This window comes from Pangasianodon hypophthalmus, chromosome 5 (genome assembly GCF_027358585.1).
Source record: "Pangasianodon hypophthalmus isolate fPanHyp1 chromosome 5, fPanHyp1.pri, whole genome shotgun sequence".
NCBI lineage: Eukaryota > Metazoa > Chordata > Actinopteri > Siluriformes > Pangasiidae > Pangasianodon > Pangasianodon hypophthalmus.
In genome coordinates this window covers 8022830-8037537 of record NC_069714.1, presented here as the reverse complement: position 1 = coordinate 8037537, position 14708 = coordinate 8022830, and the positions used below count along the sequence as shown (strand labels likewise).

The window sequence follows — 14708 nt, the reverse complement described above, 5'->3', positions numbered from 1 at the left end:
TGACTGAACATCAGCATCTCTCACATATTGATTTCCTTCAAGAAAAGAATCACATCTAGTATTTCTTTCATGAATGTACAATATGAGACAGCCCACTGCTGATTGCTGTGCCCACATGTGAGGATGCTATGCTGCTTTAAGGATCCTTGACGTGATTAGATATTGCCAAGCCGGGTAATCCTGAGGTGACATACAAGCAGAGCCAGTGCTACGAGTGACAGGAGTCAGAGAAAGATATGAAAAGTCAGATAGACACTATTGTCCCGGGAAAATTGGGTTTGGTTCATAAGAATGGAGATTCTTTCTCAAGTCTGGGTGGCAATAAAGATTGCTGCTGTGCTACTGTGAGCAGAGTGTTATTAAGATGAAATGGAAAGTCTGTGACACCCGGTGTGAGTGTGATACATGTGTATTAGTGAGGGGTTGGTTATAGTGGCACATTTTTCTCCATCAGATAGATGTGTACAAGCTTAGAGTGATGTCAGTGGATATAAATGCTCTCTCTTTTCTGTATGATAGAAAGAAAAGTTCTCGCAATATGTGGCAAGGCTTTCATGATTTCACAATTCGGTTACCATTTGTCTCCTAATGGTATCACATTTCCAAAGTATGTATGTAAAATAAAGGTAAAGTGTCTTTCACAACAATCTATGCATATTCAGATAGATAAACTATGTGTTTGTCGACACCTGGCATCACATCCATATGTGCTTGTTGAACATCCCAGTCCAGATTTAGTCCCTTTTGCTGTTATAATAACCTCCACTCTTCTGGGAAGGCTTTCCACTAGATTTTGGAGCGTGGCTGTGGGGATTTGTGTTCATTCAGCCACAAGAGCATTAGTGAGATCAGATACTGATGTTGGTGAGGAGGTCTGGGGTGCAGTCAGTGTTTCAGTTCATTCCAAAGGTGTTCAGTGGGGTTGAGGTCAGGCCTCTGTGCAGGACACTCAAAGTTCTTTCACCCCAACCTTGACAAATGATGTCTTCATGGAGCTCGCTTTGTGCACAGATGTATTATTATGCTGGAACAGGTTTGAGCCCCTTAGTTCCAGTGAAGGGAAATTGTAATGCTGCAACATACAAAGACATTGTAGACAATTGCGTGCTTCCAACTTTGTGGCAACAATTTGGGGAAGAACTACACTGGTGTGATGGTCGCATGTCCACATACATTTGGCCGTATAGTGTAACATAAAACATTAAAAAAAAAAAAAAGAAAAACTATCTACAGCAAACAGCATTGTTGCCTGTTCCAGTATACTATACCTAAAATTACCTTGAAATAAAATATCATTAAAATAAAAATATCAGTAAATTTTTTTGCTGCCTTAAATTGTGAGAATCCCTTTAACATCTCATGCTTGAAAACTTCTTTAGGAAGTTGCATCATCCAAAATTATTGTTAAGTAAATCATTAGTATTTCCTTAATGTCCTCATGCCATTAGGATGATCATGCTTTGTGTATTTGCTAATTCTATGCTAAAAAAATAGAAAAAAAAGAAAAAACTCAACCCTGTTACATTCTACCCTGTTACTCTTAGAGCAAAATGCAGAAATTGTCACCAAAGAAACCAAAAAATAAAAGAGATATTGTTGCTGGATATGGGTTAACACTTTTTTCATGGTTAATTGCATATTTTCTTAGATTCAGTTGTGGAAAATGATAAAAATGATGTCACAAGGGCTAAATGGTATACCAATAGTGGAATCACCCACATGGCAATGCTTTTGTCACTCAGATATATAAACTTCTGGGATTAACTAAAAAGATGGGCTCATCTTCCAGAGTTCACATCCACCTTACCTCTATTTAAAGGTTTTCAAGTTTTAAAGTTATCCATCTCCAGGTGTCAACATCTCACCTCGTATGTTTAAACTATGAAAGTAACACATTAAGTTGATACATTAACTCTGTATGTCCAGTGTTCCTTAGCACCACCAGAAACTATATTACTATTTATATTGTCTTGGTTTTTACCTCTCTCTCTCTCTCTCTCTCTGTCTCTCATCCTTAAAGGGAACAGTGGTTTCCATGGGGACGGCAGAGGCGCTGTACTCTTCAAAAGGGAGCAGAGCAGAGGTAGCAGGCCCTTTTGTGTTGGAGAAGAGAGCACGCAACAACACTGGCCAGATGAAAGCCCTGCCATCCTTAAACCCAATCATAATTTAGTCGTCAGTGCAGGAGGATGTAATCAAAATACAGAGAGAGCACACAAACACAGGGAAGGGGAAATAAAGAGATGAGCCAGGTCTGGGTCAAGAAATATCAGAGATGAAAAAAGAGAAAGAGAGAGAGAGAGAGAGAGAGAGAGTGATCGGGGTGAATAAATATCAAAAAGATAAAGAAGTAGTGTTCTGGGTGAAGCCTTATTCTGCTTCAACCTTTTTACTGAGGCTTGGTGGTATGAAAGAAGGATATGTGTTTTGAGAATCCAGGAATAAAGCAGCAGGACGCCTTTACGATTACCATGCAAAGAACTTTTTTCTTTCTTTAGGGAAGTCTTTTATTATTATTATTATTATTATTATTATTATTATATTTGCTGCAATTATAATTGAAGTTGTACCTATTAATTATATTATCAAATTATCTCTATTGTCTGAGTGAAAAAATTTCCTTTGTGTACCAAAATGTTTATCCTGGTTTTGATTTGGCAAAGTGGCATGGCTCTTTCAGTGTTTTTCTTTTTTTTTTTTTTTTTTTAATTTTTCCAAAACAGCAGGTGCTCTTAATCCTGGAAAGTATACACTAGATAAAAACATTTTTAACAGAACAATAGTGAAAGGCAAATATGTAAACGTGATTTTTAGGTGAACTGTCGCACATTGTGTATCATCACCTAATGGCTTAAACCATTCAGACATAATCATTTAACTTGAACTTGGGTCAAATGTTATGTAAATGTTGAATTTCTGCAAACAGGCATCTGAAGGATTACCATTTCATATTTGTCGTTAATTTCACCATTTCAGCATTGAGCACTTTGACCTTTGTAATGGTGTAGCCATTTGAAAAGGTCCTCTCTCTCCTGCACTCCTCCCTCTCTTTCCGAATGTCACTTACAGGGGCCTGCTGACTCCCCTAATAGACTCTCAAAAAAGGCGAAGGGGGAGCAGGAAGACAAAAAAAAATAAGAGATTCTGAGTTTTCTGGAGCACATTAGCATTTAGCGTGATTTCACATGCAACTCAGTGTGTGTCAGGCGCAATATGGAGTCTGTGAGTTTACAGCTGGGGCTCACATCGCCATTATCCCTCCACAATGGCGCAGAGAGGAACTTATTTGAGGCCATTAGCTGAGGCCTTCATGTCCTTCATTAGAGGAGCCTTTTTGAAATAAGCCAAGACAATGAGCACATAGAAAAGGGAGCAGAGGGGGAGAGGCAGGGAGGGGAGTTCACGGATTTAAACAAGTCCCCATGATAATTACTGTATTTCTCCTCTGTGGCCTGAAAGAGACTTGAATAATGTTTCTTTTTCTGCGAGGGACCTGGACAATGGACGCTGGGCTAGTTTCAAGCATTGCTGGCTTCGGCCTATTAGCCTGCAATCTTCTATTTACTCTTCTGACCCCCCCCCCCCCCCCCCCCCCCCCTTCTGCTCTGTAACCTCTACACTGACAGAAAGCTTCTTAATGACGTCCAGGCAATCCAGGCAAATTTGCAGATCAGCTACCAAGAGTAATTCAAGGGTTCGGGAACCACAGAGCATAAGTGATATTTATCGGACTTTACAAGAAAAGCCAAAATAAATTTGACTTGGCCTGCACACTTTAGGTCTTGGCTGAAGAAAATATCTCAGAAATATTGTACACTATGTGGCCAAAGGTTTGTGGACACCTGACCATCACACCGATATGTGCTTGTTGAAAATCCCATTCTAGATTTATTCCCCCTTTGCTGTTATAATAACCTCCACTCCTCTTGGAAGGCTTATCACCAGATGTTGGAGCGTGGCTGTGGGGATTTGTGTTCATTCAGCCACAAGAGCATTGGTGAGGTCAGGCACTGATGTAGGCGAGGAGGTCTGGGGTGCAGTCAGTGTTTCAGCTCATTCCAAAGGTGTTCAGTGGGGTTGAGGTCAGGGATCTGTGCAGGACACTGCACAGAATCATATCTTCATGGAGCTTGCTTTGTGCACAGATGTATTATCAAGTTTGGGCCTTTTAGCTCCAGTGAAGGGAAATTGTGTGCTTCCAACTTTGTGGCAACAATTTGGGGAAGAGCCACATATGGGTGTGATGGTCAGGTCTCCACATATTTTTGGCCATATAGTGTAGCATAATCTTATCAAAAAGGTATTTGCAATTTTGCATTTGTGGCATTAACTAAACTGCTACACTTGTAGACAAATAGCCATTCTGTGTGATGGTGTGATGGTGGAGTGATGGTGACCTGAATTGTTAATATTACCATCCTGATGGTGTACCATAATGTGAATTTGTAGTCCTGTATGTCTGAATGTTGCATGCTACTATGCAGAACACATTCGATTACACACAATTAGATACAATCTGATATAATTACACACATTCAGACATAATCTGTATTTGAAAAAAACTACAAAACATTATCTTCTGCATCTTTTTTTCCCTTTTGAGTAGCACTCATTATTTAGCAGTCATTCTATTTCTTTCATTCATTCATATTTAGCAAGTGCTTTATCCTGGTCAGGGTTGCAGTGGATCCGGAGCCTATACATCGCAGGGCACCGTTCACACACTCATTCACACACTCATTCACACATAGGGGCAATTTAGCATAGCCAGTTTCCCAGCCTGCTTGGTTTTGGAAGGTGGGAAAAAACCAGAGAACCCGGAAGAAACCCACACTGACAATGGGAGAAGACACAAAACACCACACAGACAGCAACCCCAGCCCAGGATGGAACCAGGGACCCTGGATCTGTGAAGTGGCAACATAACCCACCATACCACCTATGTACATGTGAAGGAAATCATTTATAGTATATTCTGTAGAAACAAGGCTTACTGAAAATCATTTTAATTACATGTTTAGGCCTTTACTTTTATCCCTGATGATGTACTTAGTGGCATACGTATTCATGGCATCAATAAATCACATTCCAATAACGGGATTTAAAAAAAACTCTCTCCAAATTCATCATCCACATCTTCTAATGTTATAAGAACATGGTAGATTAAGTAAATATTAGATTATTTTTAAGATTTTGACTTAAGTAATGTTCTTTTATTCATTTCTTACAGCAATGACAATAACAGGGTTTTTTCTATTTAAAAAACTTCAATATTTTGTACAGTCATAACCAATTTTTTTCTCAAATTCAATGTTATGTCTATCAAGCAGTTTTTTACATTCACACATCAGGTCAGAAAATAAACACAGCTAAGTTAAAACTGTTCTAATTTACAGGATGTCCAAATATACCTGAAGCCAATTTTAAAAAGAAAAAGGAAGCAAAGAAACAGAAAAGAGAGAGAGAAAAAGAAGAGCAGAAGAAAAATTAAAATTAAAAACAGACAAACTGAGGAACAAAAAAGAAACAATTCTACAAATGTGCAACAAATCAAACACAATTTGGCAGTACATGGGAGAAAAATATCCAAATAAAAAAAGAGAGAGGAAAAATACAAAGAGAGAAGACACAACGGTAAGGAAAGTGGTTATATGTATACTATATGGCCAAAAGTTTGTGGACACCTGACCATCACGCCTGTATGTGGTTCTTCCCCAAACTGTTACCACACAGCTGGAAGCAAACAATTGTATAGGAAGTCTCTGTGTGCTGTAGCATTTCAACTTCCCTTTACTGGACCTGAGAGGCTCAACCCTGATCCAGCATGACAACGCCCCTGTGCACAAAGCAACCTCCATGAAGACATGTTTTGCCCAATGAACACCTTTCAGATGAACTGGAACCCTGACTGCACCCTAGACCTCAAGTCAAGTCAAGTCAAGTGGAGTTTATTGTCATTTCAGCCATATACAAGTACACAGTGAAACGAAACAACGTTTCTCCAGGACCAAGGTGCCACATAAGACAACACAGAACAACACAGAACTACGGGGACTACATAAATTACATAAATTAAACTAAATTAAACGTAAAGTGCACAAGTGCAAACATGTGCAGACAGCACAAGACAGAACAGACAGTACATAACCACGACGCCGACCAGTACACAGTCCTGTTGAAAGTGATAAAGTGACAGTAGTGCAAATATTACAGCTGAGGTAGTGTAAACAGTGTAAACATAGAAGTAGCAGCAATAATAAGACATGCAAAACATGTGCAGTGCATGTGCATAGAGGATGTTCCGTTGTGTGTATATATATATGTATGTATGTATGCGTGAGTTCCTTGGACCAGTTCAGTTGTGTGTGTATATATGTGTGTGTGTGTATATGTATGTGTGTGTGTGTGTGTGTGTGTTCCTTCAGTCCAGTTCTAGGTATTTAGAACTCATCCAACATCAGTGTCTGATCTCACTAATGAGAGTGGGGGTTATTATACCAGCAAAGGGGGACTAAATCTGGAATAAGATGTTTAACAAGCACATATGGATGTGATGTGCAGGTGTCCACATACTTTTGGCCATACAGAATATTATTATTCACTGGTAAAGCGAGCGGAACCATTTATCCGCCAGGTTAAGTTTCCTCCGGGGCGCATTTGTGCTGCACAGCGGTGTATGACAGTTTGTAAACACATTCAGGTGAGTCATTAGAATATTTAACTACATAACTATGGATACGAAATATTCGCCTTTTTGATTTCCTGTGTGGTGTAATTGAGGCATGTTTGATTGAATGGAAATGTGTTCATGTGCTTTGTGTAATATATGATCCTGAAAAGGAAATGTCATTGTTCAAGGATGTACGTGACAGTTAGCTGTTAGCTCGGCTCTGTTTTGCTAACAGCGACTAGCTGGACTGTGATGATCCGTTAGCTCTAACAGAAAATTAGCTCGGCAACAAAATACAGATGTGTAATAAATCGTATCTTCCTCTTTCTCCATGTTGTAGCTCATTTTTGGGTTTTCTGGCGATTCTCAGTACTCTTGTTGTCTTTATTGTAAACACTGGCTAGTTAGCTGACATCAGTGTGTTAAAAGAATATTTATTTGTTGGTTTGCTTGTTTAAAAAGATCATTCATGCCCCCAGTTTGTACTCATCTATTAATCTAGAAAATAAATTCTAGATTATCACATTTTTATATCTTAACTGAGGTCGTATATTTTGTGGAGCAATGCAGATAAATGATCTGTATAAAAATTGTTCATCATATCTAGAGGTGTTAGGGATTGAAATGTTCATGTTATGATAACCTAGTCTAAAATATATCATGGTATCACGGTATTAATTAACTATTTAAATGATTTTCCCCCCATATTCTTGCATATATAAAAAACAGCAAATAAAAATAAATAAATAAATAAAACAAATCCTCTGATTAATGTTGTTAGAGAGACATTATTAAGAATAACCTTTCCTAAAATTTCTCATATAATAAATATTAATCACACTGTTATCCTTTCAAGCTGAAAGACAGAGAGACTACAAAGAAAGGATATCTACAGTGTGCATATACACTGTATGGCCACAAGTTTGTTGACACGTGATCTTCACACCCATAAGTGATTTTTGAACATCCCATTCCTTTGCTGTTATAATAACCTCCACTCTTCTGGAAAGGCTTTCCACTAGATTTTGGAGCGTGGCTGTGGGGATTTGTGATCATTCAGCTACAAGAGCATTAGTGAGAACAGACAGTGATGTTGGTGAGGAGGTCTGGGGTTCAGTCGATGTTTCATTTAATCCCAAAGGTGTTCAGTGGGGTTGAGGTCAGGACTCTGTGCAGGACACTCGAGTTCTTCCACTCCAACCTTCACAAACCATGTCTTCATGGAGCTCGCTTTGTGCACAGGGGCATTGTCATGCTGGAACAGGTTTGGGCCTCTTAGGGAAACTGTAATGCTACAGCATACGAAGACATTCTGTACAGTTGTGTGTGTGAGGCCTACATACGGGCAAGGCCTACACTTTTGTTCAAGTAGTATGTGTTTTTTGTAGCTAGTGTAGATGAGTCCCGATAAATGATCTGCATTAAGCTGATAATCACATCATGATTTATAACATTCCTTTATGCTTTGTGAAGATTATGACTACATATTAGGCATATGATGCAGAGGACCCACTAGTATATGGAGGAGAAAAACATCTTTCTTGACTACTTCTCTGCTGTAGTTAAAGTGACAATCTGATACGCTAAAGTGACACGTACACAGCTGTTTCACCGTCGTGACGTTTTGATATTTATTTTTAGGCCACTGTTATAGAATGAAAGCTTAGAGTTAATGTGACAGTAAAATAAAATTACACTTTTTGAACAAGTGATATTTATTGTGGGCTGCGTGGTGGTGTAGCGGGTTGTGTTCCCACCTCACAGCTCCAGGGTCCCCGGTTTGTATGTTCTCATATATTTTAAACATAAAGAGTAACTAAGTCCAGTACTCAAGAGATCTCTAATCTTTTCTGAGAAAATGGCTGTTTATTAAAAATGGACACAGGGCTGATTGGAGATCAGTGGACATAGTGTTTCTCTTATTCTATTGCACACAAATTTGTTCTAAATCTGTGTAACCTAATTAAATACGCTTAATTTTATTTGCAAAAGTTAATATGCTTAGAAATTCCAATGCATATTGTTTACAGAAGTTGAATGGAATTAACAAAATTAGACCTTCACTCTATACTTTAAATATTTTTGACTGTTTTTTTTTTTTTTTATTATTATTTTTTTTATTAAGAGTTTTTGTAATAAATAGGCTTGAGAACATATTGTCTGCGTGTTTTTGAAAAAAAAATACTGATGTAGGATAACTAAACTGGAATTAAATTGTTGCAAATGAACTGCAGTGTACAGGATACAGTAATAACCCCACTCCAAAAAAACACCAACTGTCAAAATTACCAAATACCAGGCATATTTATATTAATGTTTACTGATGATAGTTACCTGATTGAGGACAGTGTAGCGCTGTGGCGGTTGATAATGCTTCATGTACATGGCTGCATATCCCTCAGCTGTGTTGAATATGTTTGGATTTTAGGTGTTTTGGGTTTAGATTTGATTAGAATTTAGTGATTTCTCTGTTTGTTTTCTGCTTACAAGAACCATGATTGAGGTTTCATATTAGTCAGCGCTTACGTCTACTATGTACCAGGTGGTTTTGATGTTTGTTGATGTATAAATAAGAAATTTGGTATCAAACCCACCTAAGAGCTTTTACTTGCCATGTCTTTTTTTTGGATGCTGGAATCTTATGTTATTTTTCTTTACCTAGACTGATAGAAATGTAGTGTTTTGCTTTTCATTTGATGCAAGGGAATTAACTGATGCAAAATTGTAACTGTCAATGCAAATTTTATTGATCAGGTGATAGTGTAATCAACCCTAAGCAAGTTCCCCTTGCTGTATGGTGGAAAGCACCTCGATATCCCACCTCCACTTGATCAAAACACTGTGCGATGGGAAATCTCACTGATGAAAACGAATTGACCTTCATTTTACAGTATGCCCTCATGCCTGTCCCTGCAGTGCGATTAACCAAATGCTTTGAGTTTAGGAATTTATGTGCAGGCCATCAGACTCAGCTTAAATATGTAGATTAGTGAAATTACAACTGACAGAAAGGACGAAGACAAGACCGTTGTTATGTTTGTCCAAATGTCAAATTTAAACACTTGGGCTTGGATTTAATCTATAATATATATGTTATATGGCCAAAGGTGTGTGGACACCTGACCGTCACACCCAAATGTGGTTCTTCCCCAGACAGTTCCCACAAAGTTGGAAGCACACAATTGTCTATTGAATGTCTTTGTGTGGTGTAACATTACAATTTCCCTTCACTGCAACTAAGAGGCCCAAACCTGTTCCAGCATAACAATGCCCCTGTGCACAAAGCGAGCTCCATGAAGACATGGTGTGTTAAGGTTGGGGTGGAAAAATTCCTCAACTTCACTGAACACCTTTGGAATAAACTGGAATGCCAACTGCACCACAGGCCTCCTCAGCCGACATCAGTACCTGACCTCTCTAATGCTTTTGTGGCTGAATGAACATAAATCTTCACAGCCACGCTCCAAAATCTAGTGGAAAGCCTTCCCAGAAGAGTGGAGGTTATTATAAAAGCAAAAGTGCGTAAATCTGGAATGATATGTTCAGCAAACACATGTAGGTGTGATGATCACGTGTCCACAAACTTTTGGCCATTTAGTGTTTTCTCTGTTTTTGAAGAAGGTGTTCAATACACCAGGCTGTACATATACAGACAAAGCATAGCATAGAGCCCTGCTCTGCCAGTGTAACTGTGATGAGTGGGAATACATGCTGTGAGAAAGCTAAAAACAGAAAGTGCCTCTGCATCTCTACAGAAGGCTTCAATGCCAGCACCAATACATCACACTCGATGATAAATTCTGCCAGTTTCGTGGCAGCAAATGTGTCTCAGAGTTGTCTAAGAGTCAAATGCTGTTAATGCGCTGTCACAACCTATTGACTGCGGCCAAGATGTAATTTGGCTAAGGCTTATTTTGTAGCTGATATGACTGCCCTTGCTTTGTGTGTCACCTCGTTGAACCCAAAGATTCATTGTTAAGGTTTAGTGTGTTTCAAATGGTTTCTTGGACAGAGGATTATGTTACTGCTCTCTGTTAGATCTGAGCTCAGTATAACTGCAGAAACTCCTGTGCTGCACCAGACTCCTGAGCTCATCCCTTATCCATTAATCCATCCCTCTTTCTCACACACACCCCCAGGGATGCTGAATGTGCTGTTCCGGCATTGGCCAGAGGTGATGTAATACCCTCTAAATAATGCATGGCCTTAAGAAAGTGAAAGACCATGAGCCAGAAAGCACAGGCAGAGGAAATCGATGTCAGTGTGAGTGAGAGGGAAACCTGCAAGAGTCTGGGCAGAAGACAGCATCACATGAAAAGAAATAGTAACAGACAGTGGAGAACCTCACCCCAGTACAACGAGATGATCTGACCACATCCAAACCCAGGTAAAGTGCTTATTCTCTAGTTTCAGGTAGGAAACTGAGGCAAGTGAAATGACTAAACCAGACCAGGATGCTGACTTTGTAGTTGCTGAGTCAGGAAATGTTGAAACATGTTTGTTGCAGTAGCTGCAGTCATATTATAATAATGTTAACTTCTTAGGCTAGACCTTGTTGTTAGAACAGGAGAAGTCTCTAATGACCAGCTGGAGATGTGCTAATGTGCTTTTGTCCAATTTACTTTGATGCAGGATGTTGAAGCCTTGGGTGGACCATTGCTCCTTGCACCACATTTCAGTCCCTTTCATTGAGATATTGCTGCCACCTGACTTGAATGCATGCAGCACCTAGGCTAAACAGCACTATGATGGGATTGAACCATTCTTAGCCACCACTTTCCTTAAAACAACAGAGACAGCAACTGTTGGCACATCAAGTCATGCCTTGTTAACAGTGTCTGGAACAGATTCCAGCATTCGAGGAAAGCCGGTTTTGCCAGGCTTCTTCTTGGGCCTAGATGGCAGATGGTTCATCTTTGTGGCCTTGAGGCCTGTGGATCCGCTCCTTCCGAAGTTCACAAGTAAAAGGAAACCATCCCCCTTCTCTGTCTCTCCACCTTTTCTCTGGTGCATAGACTGTGGAGGTGATGGAGGGATCAGAGGTTGAGGACATCAGTCCAGCCCTTGAGGCGACAGAGGACTACCTGCACTGCTTGGACAGTGGTCACGAAGCTGGACAAGTTTGCCCTCCTAAACTAAAAGAGGTGTCGACTCTGGACAAGTTGAACTCCAGTGGGGTGTGGGGGTTGCTGACTGGGGAGCAGCCAGAGATATCGTCTCACAACCTAGCCTGGGCTGAGCAAACTTCCTTCAGTGTGTTGGGCCTAAAGAACGGGAAGAGGAACCGAGCCCGCTCTACCAATGATTTGGCAGCCCATGCCAAAGAGACCAACTCCACCAGTTCATCCAGTGGGGGCTTCAAACGAGGGCACAACAGATCACGGTCAGATGTCAACTACCGGACATACACCGATAACGGTGTTCCAGCCATTGACAAGAACACGCTTAAGAACATGGCATTAAATGATCAAATGGAAGGTGAGGATTGTTATAATATCATCCATATATTAGTTTCATGACACATCACTGTAATGATTTGTACCTGTTCGGGTAATACACAATGACCATTCATGCACTTCAGTGGGACTCATTCCTTTATTTATCTTTATTATCCCTTATTATCATCCTCCCCTATATTTATTGTCTCCCACTACACACCTGCATTTTGTCATGTCTATAGTTCTGTTTACAGTCTCTCACCTGCTGCTCGTATCAATCATTCAGCTACGTCTCTTTTTTTATCAAAGAGAAAGAAATTAGATTGAGTAGACGTTGGGGCTGAGTTGATTAGATTTCATTAGCAGCATTACGGCAACAAGTGCCTGGATTTGGTCAGCACATGTTTGTTTGTTTGTTGCTGTGTTCATTTGTTTGGGCAAAGCGTGAATCTGAATTTGAAAGAGATCCTCAACAAGGATGGTAATAGTAGGATAATGCAATTCTGTGACAAAATGGGCACAGTGCTGTGAAAGAGTGGGTCCCAATTACCCCTGATATTAAGAGGATTAGCATACGAGTGAAAAGGCATTAGTCAGCATGAGGAATAGCAGAAACGCCAGCCTGGACCATAGGGAATGCATGCACTCCCTTTTTCAGTCCTGCTAACTGTTCTAGCAAGTCTTCATTAAGGTAATTGCACAGTATGGGGCAGCTCAACATTGATATAATCAGTGTCACCTTTTCTTCGAGGTATCGCATTGGCTTAATCCTGTGCTCAGTCATTTAGATAAAATTGATTAATTGCAGCTCTCAAACTAAACCCTCAGTTGTGTGACTCAGAGTGCTTCGTTACACCTGCCCGGTAGTGCTTGTCACTTCTTATCCTAAATTTGACATAGTCTAGACTAATGTGAATTACACAATTGTTGTTAGAGTGTGCCAATTAGAAAAGAGGTATATAGGAGTGAATAACATGCTAGAATGACCACTTATTTATTAGTAACTCAGAGCTGATGCCTGGAGGACATTTGCATAGTGTTCTTCAGATTCTAATCCTGATGGATGTGTTGACTACAATAATGGGACAACTCCCATCTCCATGCTGTTTGCTTTCAGTTTTATATCAGGTTTAGTTAACTGTAGCTTGTTTTCTAATTATTCAGGACGGTAAGGAAGCCTGGGTAAATGTTAATGGTAAATCTGTCTCAAAGCCAGTTCAGTCTGTCCTACAGGTGGTCACTACTAGAGCACTCTTTTGCAAGGTTTAAACATGCCAAACCCCATCATGATTGGTTTGGTGTAACTTGAGAGTTGCTGTGGTTGTAAAACCTACTGCCTACACGCTGGTATTCCTGTTTCCCAAATGCAAAGATTATAATCCATATTTTAAACTACTGTTTTTCATTGCATCATGTGAGCACTGCTGTCTTAGTCTGATTACAGCCTTTGAGATTGACATTTTAGTGTTTTAGACACGGCTGCGGCTGTGTTGCTGGTTTTAACAGAAAGTCAGCTTTGATTGTAGGTTGTGCCCTGAGCTTGTTTGGTGCAGTGTGGCGTTAGTAATTGAAAAAAACAGGCCATTAATTTTGATCTAGCAGCCCTTAGGCAGGACAAAGTCTATGTGACAGGAACACAATGAAGCATGTCTGCACATTTGCATGTTAATTGGTCCTACAATGACGTAAGTTATTTACATCAGCACAACATTGTCTTCAATCAACCAATTTCCACATCCTTAAAATAAATTACTAAAAATGATTGCTTCCAGTATCAGCCAGGTATATTCATAAGATCACTTAGAGGGTGCACTGGTTTGAAGTTATAACATTCTTACCTAGTCTTAGTAAATATGACTAATCTTTGTTCCTGGTGCTGGGTTTTATATATAGTTACTTACTCTGCTTCACTCTGTGACACAGCAATGACTTCCTAATTGAGTCATGTCAGCATGAGCCACTTTTTCACTAGCATTAAATTAATAATGACCCTTACCCTGAATATGATCTTCAATGCTCTTTTGAAGCTCTTAAAATGAAGGAAGCACTCCAGCATACAGAAAGAGTCTCCAAAAGGCTAAAGCATACCACATGCTTCCTGGCACCTGGTGATGCCCCATAACTGACCCAATCGAGCCTAGCCCACAGTATCCTACAGAGGGAGGGGATTGTTCATTATGTGCATTGAGGTTATGGAATGTTAAACCACAGATAAGACCTAAGAACAACATTTGGGAAATTGCTTTTAAACCTTCCATTTGACCTCTGTCAAGTTCCAGCACACTGAAACATATAGCACTGGTTCCAAAGCCCCCGCCTACCCGAGATTCATAGACTTGAGAGGAAACCTGGTAGTGCCCTAACCAAGGAAGTCTGTGGAAGAAGGTTGCTGTGAATAGAGATAAAGCATGAGCGAAGAAAAAAAAATAGGCTGAGAGAGGAAGGGCTGAAAAGGAGTGCCACAGATTAGGGGTGGCTCTCTGGCCATTTTGTTTGCACAGTAGCCTTGCAAACAATGATATTTCTTCCTGATGAGGTCACAAGGAATGCTTGCGAAAAGACTTGACGGACTGATAGTGTGTAGCCAAATATCATCCATT

General features: G+C 39.9%; 1 protein-coding gene across 1 annotated transcript in view; it reads left to right on the top strand.

The window, feature by feature from the left end:
* Positions 1-6633: 6633 nt before the first annotated feature.
* Positions 6634-14708, top strand: part of plekhm3 (pleckstrin homology domain containing, family M, member 3) — a 36845-nt gene continuing 28770 nt past the window's right edge. Inside the window, exons 1-3 of the mRNA XM_026947192.3 lie at positions 6634-6700; positions 10810-11057; positions 11303-12148. Of these exons, the coding sequence (XP_026802993.1) occupies positions 11698-12148 (451 nt within the window). The 5' untranslated portion in view covers positions 6634-6700; positions 10810-11057; positions 11303-11697. The remainder of the gene's footprint in view (positions 6701-10809; positions 11058-11302; positions 12149-14708) is intronic.